Raw genomic sequence first — 19,986 nt, 5'->3', positions numbered from 1 at the left:
AATCGTATTGTTAAATTTCTTTTAATCTAAATACCAAACTGTATTAGAACAGTGGACATCTTGACATCAAAGCCCTCTGGCCTTATGTATTCCTTGGAAGCCAGATTCCTACTGCTTTCTTTTTGGATTAAAAGCCTTTTGATGCAGAGGTCATGTTTTTGATCTCTTCTGTATCATTCCCCAATCATACAAGTCTAGTAAGTCTACGGATGCTTGTTATCAATGCCAAGGTAATCAAAGAGAAGGTGTAAGCTGCTGTACCCCAGTCAACTCCCTGAAAACACAGGAGAGAATGGCCTCAAATTTCTGGAAATGAAAATCTTCTGATTAGTTTATTTCTAAATTTACTCGTACTGAGTAATAAAACCTCTTTCCCCTCAATTCTGTCTGTTTTCTAGCTGCTTGGTAATAGCATGCTATGAAGTTGTAACTTTAGTTTTTCTTTAATTCATTCAACAATATTAAGTGCCTATTGGTACCTGGGACTGGAAATAAAAGATTTACCCTCTAGTTTCAATCAACTTAGAGCTGTGTTTGCCAAGCTGTGTGCCAGGCACCTCAGTGAACTCAGAGGGCTACCATGAGATTCTTTTAAATTTCAAAGAAAACATTGTAATACTCAACATCTGTTGGACATCACAGAAACTACTAGCTTGAGGTAGTACACAGTTTAAATATTAGGTTGCACTACATTCCTTTTGATGACATTATGTTTTTGTGCAGCTGGATTTTCAGTAGCTGCTGTGATGTAAAGCAAACTCCACACAAAAATGGGTGTTGAATAGGAAATGAGGGTATCACGGTCAATCTGATTCTGAGGTTTGAGGTGTATGCAGTGCCCACAGGCTCACGACTAGTTATTTAAGAATGAAATAAGGTATTTCTTTTCTTTTAATTTATGTGTATTATTTTTTCAAATAGTTATTAAGTTGTCAGGACATAAGTACTTATTAGCTGTTTGGACTTAACTACTACTAAGTATTTCTTTTGGCCCAGGGGCACTGTGACGAAATTACTAAGACGCTAAGGATGCATGAGCCCAGAAAGTTTGGGAATCTCTGGTCCAGTGGGAGGGCCAGACAAGGAAATGACCAGCAGTGTTTAAGTTATTTTCAGGGTATAATGATCGCACAGAAGAGCGGGTTCTTAGCCTGGTAAGTTCAGTGAAGTCTTTACAGAGGAGGTTGTACCTAAACTGGGTTTTCAGCACAAAAAAAGAGAAGAATTAGCTAGTTGAAAAAGAGCATTACGCAGAGCTTGATAGTAAGGACCTTGGTACATCTGGGGCACTACAAGTAATTCTGTAGAGTTAGTGCATGTGGTGCAGGGGAAGGGCGTCAAAAGACAGGACAGAGGAGAGGAAAGGAGGGTTCAGATCATGGAGAGTCTTACATGTTAGCTGAAGACTTTTGACTTTCTCTAGAAAACTTAGACATGTTAAGCTGGGATGTGGCATGATTGGATTTGTGCTTTAGAAAAAAAAATCACTCTGTTGTGAAGTGGAGACTGGTTTGAAAAGGGGCAGGAGAGACAGAGGAAGCCCAACCAGGAGGCTCTTATAGTAATACACCTGATCAATTATGAAATTTATATTTGACAGATACAATTAGGCAAAGACCAAGACTTGCTTGGTCAGGGTGTGTGTGTGTGGGGGGGTGTGATGGAATAAGCTCCAGAATCCCTACTTGTAGCTTGTCTGCTCTTCATTAGCTGTGGTTCTTGGGCAAATCACTCACCTGAGCCTTAGGTGCCTTGGCTGTAAAACAGGACAATGAATAGAATAAATACATACAAAGTATTTAATCACAGTGCCTGGTACACAATAAAAAACGTCAACTGTTATTACTTTACCTTCCTAAGGCTGCTAAGTGACTACATAATAGCTTAATAAGTGACATCAATAATTTTATCCCAGCTTCCCTGGTGGCGCAGTGGTTAAGAATCCGCCTGTCAATGCAGGGGACATGGGTTCGAGCCCTGGTCCGGGAAGATCCCACATGCCGCACAGCAACTAAGCCCCTGCGCCACAACTGCTGAGCTTGTGTTCTCAACTGGCGAAAGCCTGCGTGCAGCAACGAAGACCCAGCACGGCCAAAAATAAATAAATTTATTAAAAATAATAATAATAATTTTATCCTTGGATATAGAGATTATATCCTTTTCCTCTGGAAAAGGTTGTACTCTATGCCTTTGGTTACTTTTAATGGACAAAAACCTGGATTTTTTACATGTAAATTCAAATGGAATTGATGGTTTTTCTCGACCCTCTTATGTGCTATGACAGTCTACCCTGTAGGGAAAAGAAATAAAATCAATTTCTTGGAAGAGTATTTCCTTCCTTTGCTTTTTTTAGAAGATACATTTTCATTTTTCTGATCTTAACTGTAAAGATGTAGTTTTTAATGTTTAGACCAGGGATCAGTAAGTAGATTTATCAGTCAATACGATATTGTGTGAAACTTTGAGGTTCCTCCCCTCTCCTCCCTTCTTTCAGGTAAAATTTCTTTTCCGTATGTGCTCTGCCTTTGAAGGCAGTAAGATAGAAATTTAAATCAGAAGCACACTGATTGCCATTGGTGGCAATGGGTGTAAAGCAGGACTGAGAGTGCTTTGGGAAGAAGCTAGTCAGGAAGGCTTTATGGGGGGGCGGGTGATTGAATCTTCATTTGTGTGTGAATAAACTGATGCTGATTGGTAGAAAGCAATGAAAGGTTACCTGAGTCAGAAGAGCATTGGAGGCCAGCTCGAATAGAGCAGATAGTTTATAATGGACATTTTTGAGCTGTGTGACATGGAATAGAGTAGAGGCAAACATTTGGTGGAAGGCTCTGAACATGAGGCTGTTTAAATATTGCGCACATTTTTACGTATTAGGAAGATGTGTTCTTTCAACAGAATGTTAAAGTTTGAGTCAAATAGATCAGGGGATATGGGATTCCTTTAGCATTTTGATTATTTCATTGAGAGAAATACTTATTTACATGATTGAATGACATGCATTCAGCATTTTAAAAACTTTTTATTGAATTACACATACAGAAAAGTGCACAGATCATAAACATACAGCTTGGTAAGTTTCCAGAAACTAAATGAACCCATGTAATCAACACCCAGACACAAGGCAGCATTACTGGTACCCCCCCCCGCCCCGTGTCCCCCTTTCTTTCATCACCCCACCTCCCACCCCAGTAACCACTATCTTAACTTTTAACAGCATAGGTTAATCTTGTCTGTTTTTGTACTTTATAAAATAGAATCATTTTGTACGTGTGCACTCCTTCATTTCTGAATTCTTTCCCTAAATATTATGTCTGTGAGATCCATCTATATTGTGACATAGTGGTACGTCATGCATTCTCATTGCCCTGAACACTCTAGCACGTGTCTTTTGGGAAAGCACACCTGCCTTTCTTTTGAGTATAAACAGAAGTTGAATGGCTGAATCCTACAGTGTTATGCATACGTTCTGCTTTAATAGGTACTACCCAGCAGTTTTCTAGAGTGTTTGTATCAATTTGTGCCTCCACCACAGTGTACAAGAATTCTGTTGCTCCACAACCTTGCCAGCACATGGCATTTTCCAGTCATTGCTGTTGTTTTCCTTTTAACTATCCTGCAGATATACAGGGGTGTTGCATTGTGGTTTTAGTTTCTATTTCCCTGATGGCTGATGAGATTGATCACCTTTTCATCTGCTTATGGACCACTCGTATATCTTCCTCTTTATTTATTTTTTTATTTATTTTTCATTTTTAAAATTTTATTTATTTATATTTGGCTGCGTTGGGTCTTTATTGTGGTGCGCGGGCGTCTCATTGCGCTGGCTTCTCCTGTTGCAGGGCATGGGCTCTAGGCGTGCGGGCTTCAGTAGTTGTGACATGTGGGCTCAGTAGTTGCAGCACACAGGCTTAGTTGCTCCGTAGCATGTGGGATATTCCCAGACCAGGGCTCAAACCCACGTCCCCTGCATTGGCAGACAGATTCTTAACCACTGCGCCACCAGGGTGAAGCCCTATCTTCCTCTTTAGTTTCTAGTCTTTTGCCAATTTTTATTAGGTTGTCTCGCTTTTTTTGTACTGACTTGTAAGAGTTTTTTTTTATATATTCAGCTATTTGACATTAGTGAAATTTTTAATGGATTTTATGGATTTTTCTAAGAATATGAATTAAAGAATTCCAGAAACAAAGAGCCTTTCAGAGAAAGGAAATATTTATCTATTTTGTATAATGACTCTTTCATATATATTATTTATTTCATTAAATCCATTTATATTTCATTACAGCTGTCGCCATGTGTCAGATGAGTCAAAATGGTCCCGTTTTTGAAGCAGTAATAACCGAGTTGTACAAATGCCAGAAACAATAATACAGTGTGAGTTTTTTATTTTTTCAGATGACAATTTATGAAGACTCAGTTGCGGCTCATCTTACAAAAATCCTCAATTCTGATGAACATGCAGTGGTCATATCATCTGCCAAGTGAGTTGTGGAGTTCAAGTCATGATATAGTTATATGGTGAAAATGAAAGGAAAGCTGTTTCCTACCACTTATGACATTTCTTCATGATTTCCGTCCCCCAAAATATCTGTGAAGTAGGTTATAGAACTAGATATACTAAATTTGCACTGGTTTTTAAAAACCACCTTAGCATCTTATTTGCAGTGGAGTTTATTTAGAGGCTATTTTTTTGAGGCTTAATTCGAAACATTTTTGTCAAAAAGGTACAGTGAATGTTTAGAATTTGATTAATCTAAGTTCTTGTGTAAAGAAACATTTATGATTAATTATGATGTGGAAAACACATTTCACTATAATTCATTATTTCCATAAACACTACTATTCAGGGATTGTTTACACCAGGAAAAGGAAAATAATAATGAGATTTTTCAAAATGACATTTCTCAGTATGTTTAAATGATGTAATTATATTTGAATTCAAAGTTATCAGATTTTAGTTAAGTTGATTCCATACATGGAGCCAAAGCTCCTTGACTTTATTATCCCGAATGTGGCCTGGCTGGAATTTAGGATTTAGTCTTGAAGCACCCTATACTGCTGTCATGAGAACTGGAAAGTCAACTACAGGAAGGAGTGAAACCCACTGAAATTTTCAACTGATGAGCAAAAGTAACAGCATGCTTTAGGATTCAGGCTTAGCAAGGAAATATTACTGATATACAGAAAGAGGAGAGAAAGGGAAGGGAAAGAAAGGGAGTGGGGAAGTGATGGAGGGAAAAATACACAAACTTTACATGTTACATACTTAATTTGCAAAGAAGTCAAGGAAAGACAAAATAAATCATGAAAAACAAATTTGCTTGTGACCAAAGCACAGATGTAGTGACAGTTGCTTTTGGTGCCATAACCTTCAGCAACAGGAGATAGGACTGAGCAACAGGAAAAGAGTTAACAGCAAAAGGCAAGGGAAGCACACTGGCTGCCCAGATTAGTGGGCTCCAGATGCGCTTTATTTGATGGGCAGTGATGCTGATGGGTTTTTTGGTTGATGCCTCGATTGGGTGTTTTTTAATTAGTTATATTGCTTTATGGTGAAATGTACAGATCTCTACTTTGTCCCGGCCTTAGCACTCCCTATCGTCTTTCTCATCTTGGGCCAAATTCACATACCAAAGTTACTTCCTCTGGTATTTCTTAAGTGACTTCTATGAGGAAGACATTTACATTTGCCACCCTTGCCCTATGAGTCAAGTGCCTCTTTATGGGACATTTTAGAGGACGTGGCCAGAAAAGATTGAAAGTTGCAATGGAAACGTTTTAAAGGTATAACAAGTTATAGAATTATTCTTTAATACAGTTAAGTAAATATTTTATTTGGCCACCTTTCTTAGTTCAGATGGTAGCAAAGCTTTAATATTGGCTTTTGGGTGTTTGATTACTGCCTTTTTTACATTTTATGTGTTTTTTATTTTTATTTCTTTAAGATGATAATTGACTTATAACTGTCTTTTTTCAAATAAAATTTTATGCAGAATCCCAATATTAAAAAACTAAAATTTTATTTTGTTGGCATTAATACATAGGATAGGATTAAATTATTAGTTATTTAACAGAGAAATAAGCAATAAGGTTATAGGTGGATGTTTTAGTTTTATGTTCTGTGCAGTTTCCAATTATTTCTGTATTTTGTGTTGGTTACGTGGTCGTAAGGATGCCATTTTTATTTAATTGAAGACAATTTCCTTACGACCATGTAACCAACATGAAATACAGGAATAACTGGAAACTGCATTAAATATAGTACGAGATTTGCACAAAAGATAGTGAATTCTAAAGTAAAAGTTAGCATAGTATTGTTCTCTTGTATACCTAACAGTTATTTTAAAATGTTAAGAACATTTAAAAAATTATATTCTATATTTCTAAATGAAATTTTAATCAAGCCTTCGTGAAATCCTTGAAATATTTCTGAAAAACAGCTTGAAAACCACTGGCATAAGTCACAGTGCTGTACTATGTCAGTCTGAGGCCCTAGATGAGATTCAACCATTTGCTGGCTTTGTGACCTATGCCTGTTTTATCAAGTGTAAGAATGGAAAGAATGCCTGTCCTTCCTGCCTCATGGAACTGTTAGGGGAATTAACTTGAGTAATGAAATAAAATTAGAGCTTATAAACTACAGAGTGCTATATTAAATTATGGTATCCTCACCTCATGTTTTACCCAACTGCATTTCACAGTTTTTCCTTGACCTCCGCCTGGCTCCTTTTCTAGGCTCTACTCTTAGCTTGGCTTTGGATTCCTCCCTCATTTGCCTTTAAGCAGATTCTATTACAACCTTGGTCCCCTCTTGTCACTTGTCTGAGCTCCCAGGCCCGCCCAGATGCCTGAACTGTACAACAGCAGATTAAAATTCTGGGGGATTTGCCATAAAGAGGTTCAAGAGAGAAAAGAGAGGACAATATGTAATAACTTTGTACCAGTGATATAGTATATTTTTACTTTGACTTTTGTTATGGATTTTTTTCAAATATGCAAAAAAGTAGAGACACTAGTATAATGATTTCCCACCATACCCATCACTCAGCTTCAGTATTTATCAACATTTTGTCATCTACTCCCCACTTTCTTTTGCTGGAGTATCTCTAAGCAAATCCCAGAAATCATCTTATTCCACCTTCAGTATGTATATCCAATAATCTTTTTTAAAAATCTAATAAAATTAATAATAATTACTCAACCTATATTCCATTTCCCCTAATTTTCTTGAAGTTTTTTTTAGACAATTGATTCGTTCAAATCAGAATCCAAACAGGGCATGTATTGCATTTGGGTTTTATGTCTCTAAGACTTAGAAAATCTATAATAGTTCTCCCTACTTTTAAAAAACTGTGTTATTTGAGGCACGACATATACACAGTAAAGTACTCAAATCATAAAGGTACAGCTTAGTGATTAGAAAAAGATAATACACACACACATTTACATCTACATTCTTTTAACTACCACCTAGATAAAATAAAGAATTCTCTTCTTTTGTTAATGCCATTTACTTGTTGAATGATACATTAAGGCAGAAGGTTTTAACTAAACCTCTGTGTATGTTTATATTTGTTTCATAAAATAGTAATTCCCAGTAGCTTAAGCTATTTTTAACCATGTTAAAATGTTGAAAATGCTGATGGAAAAGCTGTATTTCATCAGCATAGCTAATAAGTAGGTTAACTAATGTAGTTCATCAACATAAAGTCAACGTTTCCTTGACTTTGTAATTTTGTCAGTTCAGTAATGGTAACATGAGTTATCTTCTGAGATTCAGAAGGACTAATTAGTCATTATAGATGTGATTTATTAATAAAAATAAAAAACAAGTTATTAAGTAAATGCAATTTATTCTGTAGACAAAAACTCTCAGGGACTTCACTGGTGGTCCAGTGGTTAAGAATCCACCTAGCAATACAGGGGACACGGGTTTGATCCCTGGTCGGGAAACTAAGATCCCACATGCTGCGGGGCAACTAAGCCCATGCACTGCAACTACTGAGCCCTTGTGCCTCAACTAGAGAACCCGCATGCCACAAACTGCAGAGCCCATGTGCTCGGGAGCCTGCACGCCACAACTACAGAGCCTACAGTGCTCTGGAGCCTGTGCGCCACAACTAGAGAGCCTGCACACTGCAACTAAGACCTGATGCACCAAAAAAAAATAATACATAAACATTTTTAAAAAAACCTCTCAGAAAATGGATCATTAGCAGGAAAAAATAATAAAATTGGAACCATTGTCATAGAACCATAGAATTTTAGATTTAGGATCTATCTTAGAGATAATTTAGGCAAACGCCCTCACTGAATAGATGAGGTAAGATATGTACTTAGAATCTTTCCTCAGAGCACACAGATAGCTAGGGGTTTTAATATATTATGCATTGATGTTTGTAAATTACCTTTAATTTCTGATTGGAACTTTTAAATATCAGATTCAAAATGAAGTTTTCAGATACTGACTACCAACTTGTGGTTCTGTTTGGGCACCATTGCCGTATTTTTCTTAGTGTAGCATTTGCATGTTTTATTGTCATTTACCCCTATTAAAAATAAGTGGAAAACTGATAAATGAAGATGCTGTTACCAGTGATAAGTATAGATCCATATATAACATAATTAAGATGATGGTGGAAATCATAAAGCATGCTAGCTGTGTGGACTGTTGTTAGCTTCAACTGAATAATTTGACCATGTTCCGCTTGGAAGAGAGAGAACAAAACTAAAGAAGTACGGTGCTGGATATGCCTCATCAAAATGATAACTAATGTTAATTAAACGTGGAATTAGGAATTTAGAATATTTTTAGCTCTATGTGAAGATCCATGTTCCAGTTTCATTCATTTGATTTTTGCACATATTTTCTGGAAGTCTTTATGTATTAAAGTGGGAAACTGTATCAGTTGGAGGATGTTTTTTGTGTTACTATAGTAAATACATCTTAAAACTGTTTTTCCCCAAGTTTGCAAGTTCCTAGTTGGTGTGACTTTGAAATCACACTGCTTTTAAGTATATGTTTTATTTCTATTTTAAAAACCTCTGCATTCACCATTTAGGTATAACAAAAAGTGAATTCATTCCTCCAGATTATAAATATCCTCTGTCTTCTGGAATATGGAACTTAGTGCACCATAAGATTCCCCCAACTAAGTGGCAAACGTTCCCTAACACAGTATCCTCCTCTCTCCCTGAGCCTCTGTCTGCCTCAGCAGCATGGCACAAGTGAGGAAGCACCTCTGCTGCCCCTTTCATTCCTAGACAGATGGACCAACAGGCTCTGTCCCTAGGAGTTAGTGAAACGCCAGCAAAAGTATCTATGATAATGTTATGGCACTATGCAATTTCACAAATCCAAGAGGAAAATTTATCAACACAGTTTGTAATAATAACAAGGAAAACTTTTATTTTGGAGTTCCGTAAAGAGGAGGGAATGTCATTGTTTCCTCTTCTTAAACGTGGGACGTCTTAGAAAAGCTTTCAGTAAAGTTCATAGAAGAAATTTCATAGTAGCCTGTCTGAATATTTCAAGAAATTCCATAAAAGTATTATACATAAACAAAGAAGACCAAACTTGACATGAAACACATGAATGAATCTCTAATAAATGGTTAGCTAGAGTCTCTGTAGAAATCTGTTTAAAAGCCCAACCAAAAAGTTTAAAGGTTTAGGAAGTATTACCTTTTGTCCAAGTGAAATCTAGAAATGGTTGCCAAAAATAACAAACAAAACAAAAAATGTTAGGAGTAATTCATTTATTTCTTAGATGATAAGTGTGAAGGTTTGAAGAGAGTGTGTGTGTGTGTGTGTGTGTGTGTGTGTGTGTGTGTACTGTATCTATTGAATGGCTCGATTTCCTAATACTTAAGTATCTGGAAAGTTTATGTCACTCCCATACCAGAGAAAATTGTGAGTATAATAGAAAAAAATAATTGCTGTAATCTGGGGGTTTTTTTCCTAAAATTCCTCAACCTTTATCAATGTTAAAGAGAAATATGGTTATTTTTAAATAGTCTGATTTTGTTTTCAAAATCACTTTATAAGTGCTTCCTACAAAAAGCTGGTCATATACCATTCTGTTGGTTGTAGTTTCTAATCCAACACCAGTTCTAAAGACTTTTGGCAAATTTTTTGATGTTTCAGATTTTTTTCTTTTAGTCTATTTCTATTGCAAAGAAACCAAATGTAATTAAAAGAAACAAACAAGTAAACTATATATTGCTGACACGAACAAGACCTAAATTCAGTTAGTCTGCATGGTATTACATTGGTGATCTTAAGGAAAAAAATGAATGGATTTACAGAGACTATAACTCAAGTCAAGAGGCAGGTTGGTTTCCAGCATAACGCACAACCTCTTTCCTCTTCAGGAAGAATATAGTTACCTATATAATGAATAGGAGAGCAGCAGTGACACCATTAGTGACAGATTTATTCTTGTCTGCTCAACACTGAAAGTCCTGTTATAAGGATACATAAGGTACAGAAGATAATGCTTTCTTTTTTAAATAAGGTCTACAACTACTCTTCTCAAGAATTTTAAAAATTTAAATATTTGAGAAAGGCTTGTTATAACCTTAAAATGACTTATTTAAATTATGTAGAGCAAGGTTTATTCATGTATCCGTTTATCACTTCTAATGTCTTGAACTTCTATAGGACATGTTACACAGCAAATACAAGTATGGGTTTCTAAACAAATGATCCCGATATTTTAACAGTTTACTTAATTGTGCTTATTTTTAAATATGTTTGTAAATCGAAGCAAATCAGCCTACCGAGTTTCCTGACTTGCACAATTTCTTTTCTTCAAAGGGTACTTTGTGAAACTGTAAAGGATTTCGTTGCCAAAGTAGAGAAGGCGCATGAAAAAACGTTGGAAAAAGCTGTTGCAGCCGATGCCGTGGCCAATAAAGTAAGCGGGAAGTGTTCAGGACAGGAAGGTTTTTTACTGACAGTGTTAATATTGAACTGTGTTTTATAGCTAAATTGATTAAGTGGCTTTCCTGCCAAAATATCTTAAACCAAGAGAAAAATTACTTTTGAATCAGATAGGAGGGTTTAAAACATGCTTTATGGTTAGTCCCTTTAATATGTAGGAAAACTGCATTGCTGAAGACCAACACGCCGAACTTGATAACTCAACTCCTTTTTCCCACTGATTGACATTTTGAAGGAGAAATGTACAGTAGTCAGGTCACATGGGGGGAAATGCTGGGAAGCTGGCTTTCCAGTGGGAAGAGTAATGGTTTTCCACTTCCAGGCAAACCTTGGCCCCTCAAGTTCCCTCCCAGCATCATTGCTTGGATTTCCCAGATGTTATGATCCTCGACCTCTTTCAGGGTTCTGTTTCTTGCTTTGCCTTTTTCTTTATAGGTATTTCTTTTCCGTTGTGAGCTTTCTGAGGCTGAAATAAGAATCGTTTACTGAACCTTGAATGCTGCCATCTTTGCTTTCATTTGTTCACGACAGGGCATTCTCACAAAACGCTTGGCTCTCTTGGGCTTTGCAAAGGAATGATCTTCCCCAGCTGTAGATGGTGGTTTGATTGAGTGGAAGGAAAAGAAAATAGAAATATACATTTGAAGTTTTCAACCTCTTTCTCTTGTTTTTCTGCTCTGTGGAGAGCTTCAGGAAACAGAAACCCTCTGTAGTCACACTTTTTTCTCATAACTATCTCTGCTGTAACTCTCTCTTGGCAAGTCATCAAAAATAAAGGGAGGCGGAAGGGACTGGAAATTGTGTGGAGGTAAAACGTATATTAGGCAGTAGTGTCAATAGCTTCAGTTCTAAATGTTTCTTTACTCTTAGGAATTCAAGAAAAGCAGAAAGAAACAAGGGCCCAGTACCTGTTTTCTTTCTGCATCGTTCTGCATCGTTCTTCCTTATCCTGTGCATATTCCTTTTTCTCTTTCTTTGAGCCAATAATCCCTTAAGTACTGTCACTCTTTTGCAAGCCAAAGGTTTGAAGGTGAGTTTACAAGACTCAGCCAGACTTGGCAGTTTGTGTTTACAAGACTCAGACAGGCTTGGCAGTGCCGTAAGTTGATTACTAAAAAAAAAAAGTTTATGCAATGTTTTGCTGTATAATGTACAGCAAATTTTGTGTAATGTGTAAATTGTTAATGTAATGTGTCACTTTATCGTGAAGCCTTCGTTGTTTTCTTTTAAAGAAAAATAGCTTTGGGAAGATTGTAAAGATTTTCACGTGTGCAGTGGTGCTTGAATAGTTCTGGAAGTATAAATCAGTAAATTTACAGAATAATTGTGCTGTTTTCTAAAAAATTATAAATTATTAAGTCCATAGCTGTCTAAGGTATAATTTATAATCGATAACCAATTAATGATAAACATCAGTGTAGGCATCTTTCCTCTAAAAATCAAAAACCATTCATTTAAACTATCACTTTCCATCTCCACTAAATGAAGATTCATTGCCGCGTTTTTGTTTTCTTAGTGTTCAGTTCTAAATGAGAAGCTTGAACAACTGCTCCAGGCTTTGCACACAGATTCCCAGGCTAGTCCGGTTCTCCCGGGCATCAGCCCTCTCATTGTAGAAGAAGATCCTGTGGAATCGTCCAGCGAAGAATCCTTGTGTGAAAGCAAGGAACAACTCTTGGATGACACTACAAAACCTTCCTCCCAGAAAACTGTCAAACCGAGGGAAATAATGCTGCGGGCAAACAGTTTAAAGAAAGCAGTGAGGCAAGTCATTGAAGAGGCCGGAAAAGGTACACATTAACAAAAGTAACTTCTGAAGAAGGGAGCAGCATTCCCGTGGCAAGCACAAGGGAATTTTCCTGTTGGTCAGTCTGGACACACTTTAAAAAGTTTCAGAGATAAAGTACACTGGAAACATTAAAATAAAGTTAAAAATTACCTTTAAATCATATTTCTAAAATTTTTTAAACTGGAATCTGTTAAATTCTTAAAGAATATCAAACCTATAAACTACTTTGAAAATATTTTAACATTTATTTCCTAAATGTTGATGTTGCTTCTTTAAGAGTTTATAAAAGTTACACGTATATTTTATTTTTTTGTATTAATGTAATATGTATACTTCTCTTAGAATTTTAGTAGTAGATTAGAAGTTAACTTTAATACAAATAATTAATATTCAGAAACAGATTGTAACTTGTAATTGGACTTGTATTTCATTCTCTAAAGTTCTTATATTTTATTTTTCTCTTCCACTAAAAATATAATTTTGACACTTTAAAATATTTCCTTTTATAATCTAGTACTTAACAGACATCACATGACCCCAGAGTTCATCGCCAATCAGTGCTTATTTGTGAATGTGGAATCTCTGGGTTTCTATTTCAATTTTCCTTTTTTAAGCATATTTTAATATTTATGGATCTTATTTTTGCTTGTTCAAACATACTTCTCTTCTGGGTACTTAAAGTGATGGATGACCAGACAGTTCACTCCTCTGAACCAGTTAATCAATCATTTGATTACGATAGCACAGAAACAGATGAGTCTAAAGATGAATCAAAAGAAGATGATGCAAAAGCGTCATTAACTGGTAAGAAAACTGTGATAAAATTATTTTGGAATTAAATAAAATGTAATTCTGCTTTTAGTTTTTGAAAGGCCTGTCAGTTTGAAATAAACTATTTGTATTTTTATTTTTAACAAGGTTTTTCAGAAGTTAAAGCTTAGATATTCATGAATGCTAAAATAATGAAGGTAACATTATTTAGACCGTTGTCAAATACTCTCACATCCCTTTTTTATCACATGATCTAGAAATCATCATAATAAACTAAGGATTTGGGGACCAAATGTGGCTAAATATCTTAATTTTCCTGAAGAAAGAGTAAACACCAAAACAGCAGTTTTTAACCTATTTTAACCCTCAGATTCCTTTGAGAATAATATGGAAGCTGCAGGCCTCACATGCATAAAACTTGACATTTAAATAATTTATCAGTCCCTTGAGTTCCATTGATCAGCCTAGATGGCTGATAATCCTTATCGCTAAATTAAGTTTTTAAATCATAGGACATCTAGTTACAACCCTATCTCTACTGAAATTATTTTTGCCAGGAAATTATTGTGTAGTTGCTTGAATAATATTAACTATTTCTCTACCTTTTAGGTTTTAATTGAAAATGAATTTATACTTTTAATTTTTCATGTATGAGGGAAAAAGTGTTAATTTACTAGAATAAAACAAGCAGAAATATTAATGAAGATGAGAAGATAATATGAAAATAATTACATAGTACTAATGAAAATCAATGGATATTATATCACAACTGTTTGCCATCAATAAATTTTTGCTTTTACTTTCATTACATATAAACTTGGATAGATTACCTAAGTTCTCTGTGGTTTCCTCATTTGTGAAATGCTATAATGATAATAGTGATAAAATGATAATAATGTACCTACTTGTTGCGACCTTTAAATAAGTTAACACACATTAAGTGCCTAAAATAGCACCTGGTACATTGTGCTGTAAAGGAATGTTTGCTGTCATTATCACTATTATGATTATTGCTACTACTTCCGTTGTTGTCGCTAACTACACTAACTTTGAAAGAGTAGTTCTTAATTGTATTTAAAACTCTTAGGAACTTTGAAATTAGACCATATTATAGACCCCACATGTCTGACATACAACCAGTGCTTTTATATTCTACATCCTTAGTCCTCTTAGACCTTATGTGTACCTATTCCAGCACACAACCCAATTTTATAACCTTAGATCTTTTAGACCTTAAATGGCCCCATTGCAGGATATAATCCAACGCAGGCATATTTTACAACCTTGACCGATGGTCATTGAGCCTTCGGACTACTCACTTTCACTTCGTCCCCCTCTTATGGTCAGCTCTAATTCTTAGGAAGTTTTTTTTTTTTTGTTAATGTATTGAGCTTTATATATTCTTCCTTAAATTTCTACCCATGATTACAGTTATTATTAATAAACTTTTATGTATGATAATGTTAACAGTAACAACTACTGACATTTGTGTAGGGCTTTATGGCTAGTTTAAAAGCAATTTTACACACATCATTTCACGATATTGAAGATGACTCTGCTGTGTGGCAACCCTGAAATGATACTGAAAACAGCTTTCATGGCATCGTAGTCTCTTCCCACACATTATATCTTCTTTTCCAGATTCTCTCTCCTAAATTGTTTTACCAATCTAATTTGATGATTTTATACTTTTTTTTTCTGGTTGCACCCGTTTGGTCACTATGATACCCCATTAAAATACGATGCTCCGTTTTGAGCAATATTCTCCAGATATTTCTGTAATGCAAGAATACTCCGATACCTGTACTACTCATTCTGGACATAGTGAGCCATAATGAATGGCTCTCTTTGGAGGATTGGTTTTTCAGCACTCATTGGTAATGGTTTTCTAACCAGCTACCATCCCACCTTACTATACTCTCATGAATTTGACACTTCCATTATAGCCTGCAAAGGAAACCAAAAAAATACAGATATAGTGGTGTAGATATTGTTATTGAAATAGGCATAGGTTGAACAAGTCTTTATGGAGCAGTATTTGATCTTATTTTTTGGCTAGTAATCCAATTCAGTGGGAATCAGTAGCAGTAGAAGTGTTTCTGTGTTAATCATTAATTTTTTGAAGCATATTCATTGTATTATCATTGAATAATGTAATAATTCGTGTATCTGAGATGTGCAAAATACACATTAATATGATCAATGAGATGTTATGTTTAAGAAGAACCATGAAACATTAATTTAGTTACCTGCAATGGAAGATCAATCTTAGTCACTAGAACACACTCTGTTTTTTATCAGAGATGAATATCAAAAGGTTATTTTTATTAGAAATTAGTTCCAGGGCTCCCATCTGTCAAAAAAAAAAAAAAAGAGTGGCTGTTCTGCTACTTTTCTTTAGTGCACCTGGACTGTTTTTGAACAGAGAGATGAGTGTGTAAGATTAATATAGTTAGTTTGTAATTAGTCTTAGGGAGAGTAAAGATAATTAAGTTTTAGAGTATTTTTAAATTGAGTTTGAGGATTACTGTTTTTTTAAACACTTGCCAATCGCTCCTAAATTAGTTAAAGATACTATTTGCTCTCCATTAAAGTGCCCCAGTTTAGATAGAATTAAATCTCTCTTTTTGTTGTTTACTTTGAGAGTAATTCTGTTTTGGAATAATTTTTTAAACATATTGAGCTTTTATAAAAATATGATAAAACTGTTTTGGACAAATCATTGTCTTGAGTAAATAATTAATTGGGAAGTACAGGAAAAGTATATTGGTTTCATTTGAAAAAATAATATTTTTCCTTCCAAGTGTAGAAGAAAATGTTACTCATGTTTCACTGTTAGCTCTGGGAATTACATTCCTTAAATTTTATCATTTATCCAACATTTTTGAGAAAAGGATTGCATTGGTAGTATACACTGCAACACATGTTCCGTTTTCAAAAATTGTCAGGCTTCAGAATTGCCTTTTTTTTAAATAATGGGTTTCTCACATTCAAATTATGAGTATCACTGACCTTTAATTATGGTAAGCATCTATTTTTTATTAATTGCCATCTGTTCAAAATGGGAGATCAAGACTTCTAACTGTGGCAGACTCCTTCCACATAGTAAATCCCAAGAAAATGAACAGAAAATGGTAAAAGAATAAACACAATGTAATTATTTTTGGTTCTACTGATTAAACATGTATGAAATTATTTTATGTCTTGAGTGTGTAAGGACTTGCTTATTTTTGTAACTTTATCTCCTTTTAATCTGGACTTTTTGCCAACAGTTAAAACTGCACCTAGGTCTCCAGATGGCCGGGCAAGTCGTTCCCAAACTGACTCTGGCTCTGGTCCTGCTGTGGCAGCCAGTAAAGAAAACCTCCCAGTGCTCAATACCAGAATAATCTGCCCAGGTAGTACAGATTCTGAAACATGGTGTATTTTTAAGTATTTCCGTGAAAACGTATAAGTACTCATTTTCCTGAACTATAGAACTGTGTTCTTTTTTTTTTTTTTAAGATTTATTATTTATTTATTTTTGTTTATTTTTGGCTGTGCCGGGTCTTAGTTGTGGCACCGGGATCTTCGTTGAGGCATGCAGGACCTGTCGTTGAGGCGTGTGGGCTCTTCATTGTGGTGCGCAAGCTTCTCTCTAGTGGTGTTGTGCGGGTTTTCTCTTCTCCAGTTGTGGTGCGCAGGCTCCAGGGTACGTGGGCTTTGTAGTTTGCGGCACGTGGGCTTAGCTGCCCAGCGGCACGTGGGATCTTAGCTCCCTGACCAGGGATCAAACCTGCGTCCCCTGCATTGTAAGGCGGATTCTTTACCACTGAACCACCAGGGAAGTCCCTAGAAATGTGTTCTTAAAGGTAAATGTTCCTTTAAGAAAATGTTCTTGGTACTCTTGTCAGTCAGAGTCCAGATCCTTAGACTTTGGTGTGTACAAGAGTTGCCTAGGAAGTATTAAAGCAAGTGTTTCTGAACCCTGCCCTGAGAAATTCTGATTGAGTAGTTCTAGAGTGGAGCCCAGGAATCTGCATGTAAGTACTTATGGTAAACTTGATCTTATATTCTACTACCTTTTATGTATCTCCATAGCCTTCCCTGGATAAAGACTTGGGATTAGGATAATATTAGCAGAAACCAAAGGACTTGTGTGGAAAGGATGGGATGTAGATGTAGATGTAGATGTAGATGTAGATGTAGATGTAGATGTAGATGTCTCAGAGGTCTCCTTAAGTACCATTTGTTTGACTCAGTGAAAACTTTCCAGATTCGTTCCAGAGTAGATTGGAACCCAAATTACACCCTGAAAATCAATTTCTCCTACAAATTATTTTTAAAGGTGAATCATAATTCAATAATAATAGTTGGAGACTTTATTATCCCACTCTCAGTAATGAATAAAACAACTAGACAGCAAGAAGGAAATAGAAAATTTGAAAAACACGTAAGACAAGTATAGCTAATATGTCTACAGAACACTCCACCTAACGATAGCAAAATACACATTCTTCTCAAGTGCATATGGAAAATTCTCCAAGATAGACCATATATTAGGCCATAAAACAATTCTAAATAAATTTAGAAGGATTGAAATCATAGAAAGTATGATCTCCAACCACAATGGAATGAAATTAAAAATCAATAACAGAAGGAAATTTGGGAAATGCACAAATATGTGGAAATAAGTGGGTCAAAGAAAAACAAATCACAGAGAAATTTTAAAAAATACTTTGGTATGAATGAAAACAAAAATACACCGTACCAAAATTTATTTGATGCAGCTAAAGTAGTGCTAGAGTGAAATGTATTAAATGTCTACATTTGAAAAGTAGAATGACTACAAAAACCTAACTCTCCACTTCAATAAACTAGAAAAATAAGAGTAAACAAACCCATAACAAGCAGTAGGAAGGAAATAATAAAGTTTTTAGTGGAAATAAGTGAAATAGGAGAATATAAAACATTACAGAAAATCAATAAAACCAGAAGTTGGTTCTGTGAACAGTTTAACAAAATTGATAAGCCTTTAGCTAGACTGACCCAGAAAATAAGAGAGAAGATTCAAGTTCCTTAAATCAGGAATGAAAGAGGAGACTTTGCTATGGACCTTACAGAAATAGAAAGGATTGTAAGGAAAAACTATAAAATATTGCATGCCAACAAATTAGATAACTTAGATGAAATGGACAAACTCCTAGAAACAGGCAAACTACTGAAACTGATTCAAGAAGAAATAGAAAATCTAGCTGGATCTATGACAAGGAAAGAGATTGAATTAGTAATCAAAAAACTTCCTCCAAAGAAAAGCCCAGGCCCAAATTGCTTCACTGGTGAATTCTACCAAATGTTTAAAGAAGAATTAATACACCAGTCCCTTACAAACTCTTCCAAAAACTAGAAAAAGAAAGAACACTTTTCTTAACTTACATTTTATTTATTTTTTATTAAAGTGTAGTTGATTTACATTATCATGTAAGTTTCAGATGTATAGCACAGCAATTCAGTTTCATATATATATTCTTTTTCAGATTCTTTTCCTTTATAGGTTATTACATAACATTGAGTATAGTTCCCTGTGCTATACAGTAGTAGATCCTTGTTGGTTATCTATTTTATACATAGTAGTGTGTGTATGTTAATCCCAGCCTCCTAATTTATCCCTCCCCCCACATCCCTTTCCCCTTTGGTAACCATAAGTTTGTTTTCTTTGTCTGTTAGTCTCTTTCCGCTTTGGAAATAAGATCATTTGTGTCTTTTTGTTGTTGTTGTTGAAAGAACACTCTCTAACTCATTCTATGAGGCCAGTATTACCCTGACACCAAAACCAGTCAAAGACATCATGAGAAAACTATAGACCAATATCCTTGATGAATAGTAACACAAAAATCCTCAACAAAATCCTAGCTAACTGAATCCAACAACATATAAAAAGAATTATACACCATGATCAAGTGCATAGTATCCTACTAATGCAGAATTGATGCAACATATGAAAATTAATCAATGTAGTATACCATCTTAATAGAATAAGGAGCAAAAACTATACAATCATCTCAATAAATACAGAAAAGGCATTTAAAAAGAATTCGACACCTTTCAGTGGTAATACCACTCAACAAACTAGGAATAGAAAAAAACTTCTTTAGCCTGAGAAGGGCATCTATGAAAAACCTATAGCCAACCTCATATTTAATGGTGAAAGGCTGAAATCTTTCTCCCTAATATTAGGAGCAAGACAAGGATGTCCAAACTACCCACTTCTATTCAGCCTTGTTGGAGCTTCTACCTTGGGCAATTAGGCAAAATAAAAAGAATTAAAGGCATTCAAACTGGAAAAGAGAAAGCAAAACTGTATCTCTTCATACTTTGACCTTGTATATAGAAAATCCTAAGGAATACACACACACACACACACACACACACATGCACAATTAGAGCTAATAAACAAAAACAAGGTTTCAAGATAAAAGAGCAATATATAAAAAATAATTGTATT

At 35.3% G+C, this 19,986-nt stretch overlaps 1 protein-coding gene across 1 annotated transcript in view; it reads left to right on the top strand.

The window, feature by feature from the left end:
* The window catches only part of DGKH (diacylglycerol kinase eta), a 178,432-nt gene that overhangs the window by 113,658 nt on the left and 44,788 nt on the right, over positions 1-19,986 (top strand). The window contains exons 14-18 of the mRNA XM_032611105.1: positions 4,394-4,479; positions 10,817-10,916; positions 12,459-12,732; positions 13,413-13,535; positions 16,775-16,900. Coding sequence (XP_032466996.1) covers positions 4,394-4,479; positions 10,817-10,916; positions 12,459-12,732; positions 13,413-13,535; positions 16,775-16,900 — 709 coding nt within the window. The remainder of the gene's footprint in view (positions 1-4,393; positions 4,480-10,816; positions 10,917-12,458; positions 12,733-13,412; positions 13,536-16,774; positions 16,901-19,986) is intronic.

The sequence above is a fragment of the Phocoena sinus genome, chromosome 18, assembly GCF_008692025.1.
Source record: "Phocoena sinus isolate mPhoSin1 chromosome 18, mPhoSin1.pri, whole genome shotgun sequence".
NCBI classification, from domain to species: domain Eukaryota; kingdom Metazoa; phylum Chordata; class Mammalia; order Artiodactyla; family Phocoenidae; genus Phocoena; species Phocoena sinus.
This window is presented reverse-complemented; position numbering and strand designations above follow the sequence as displayed.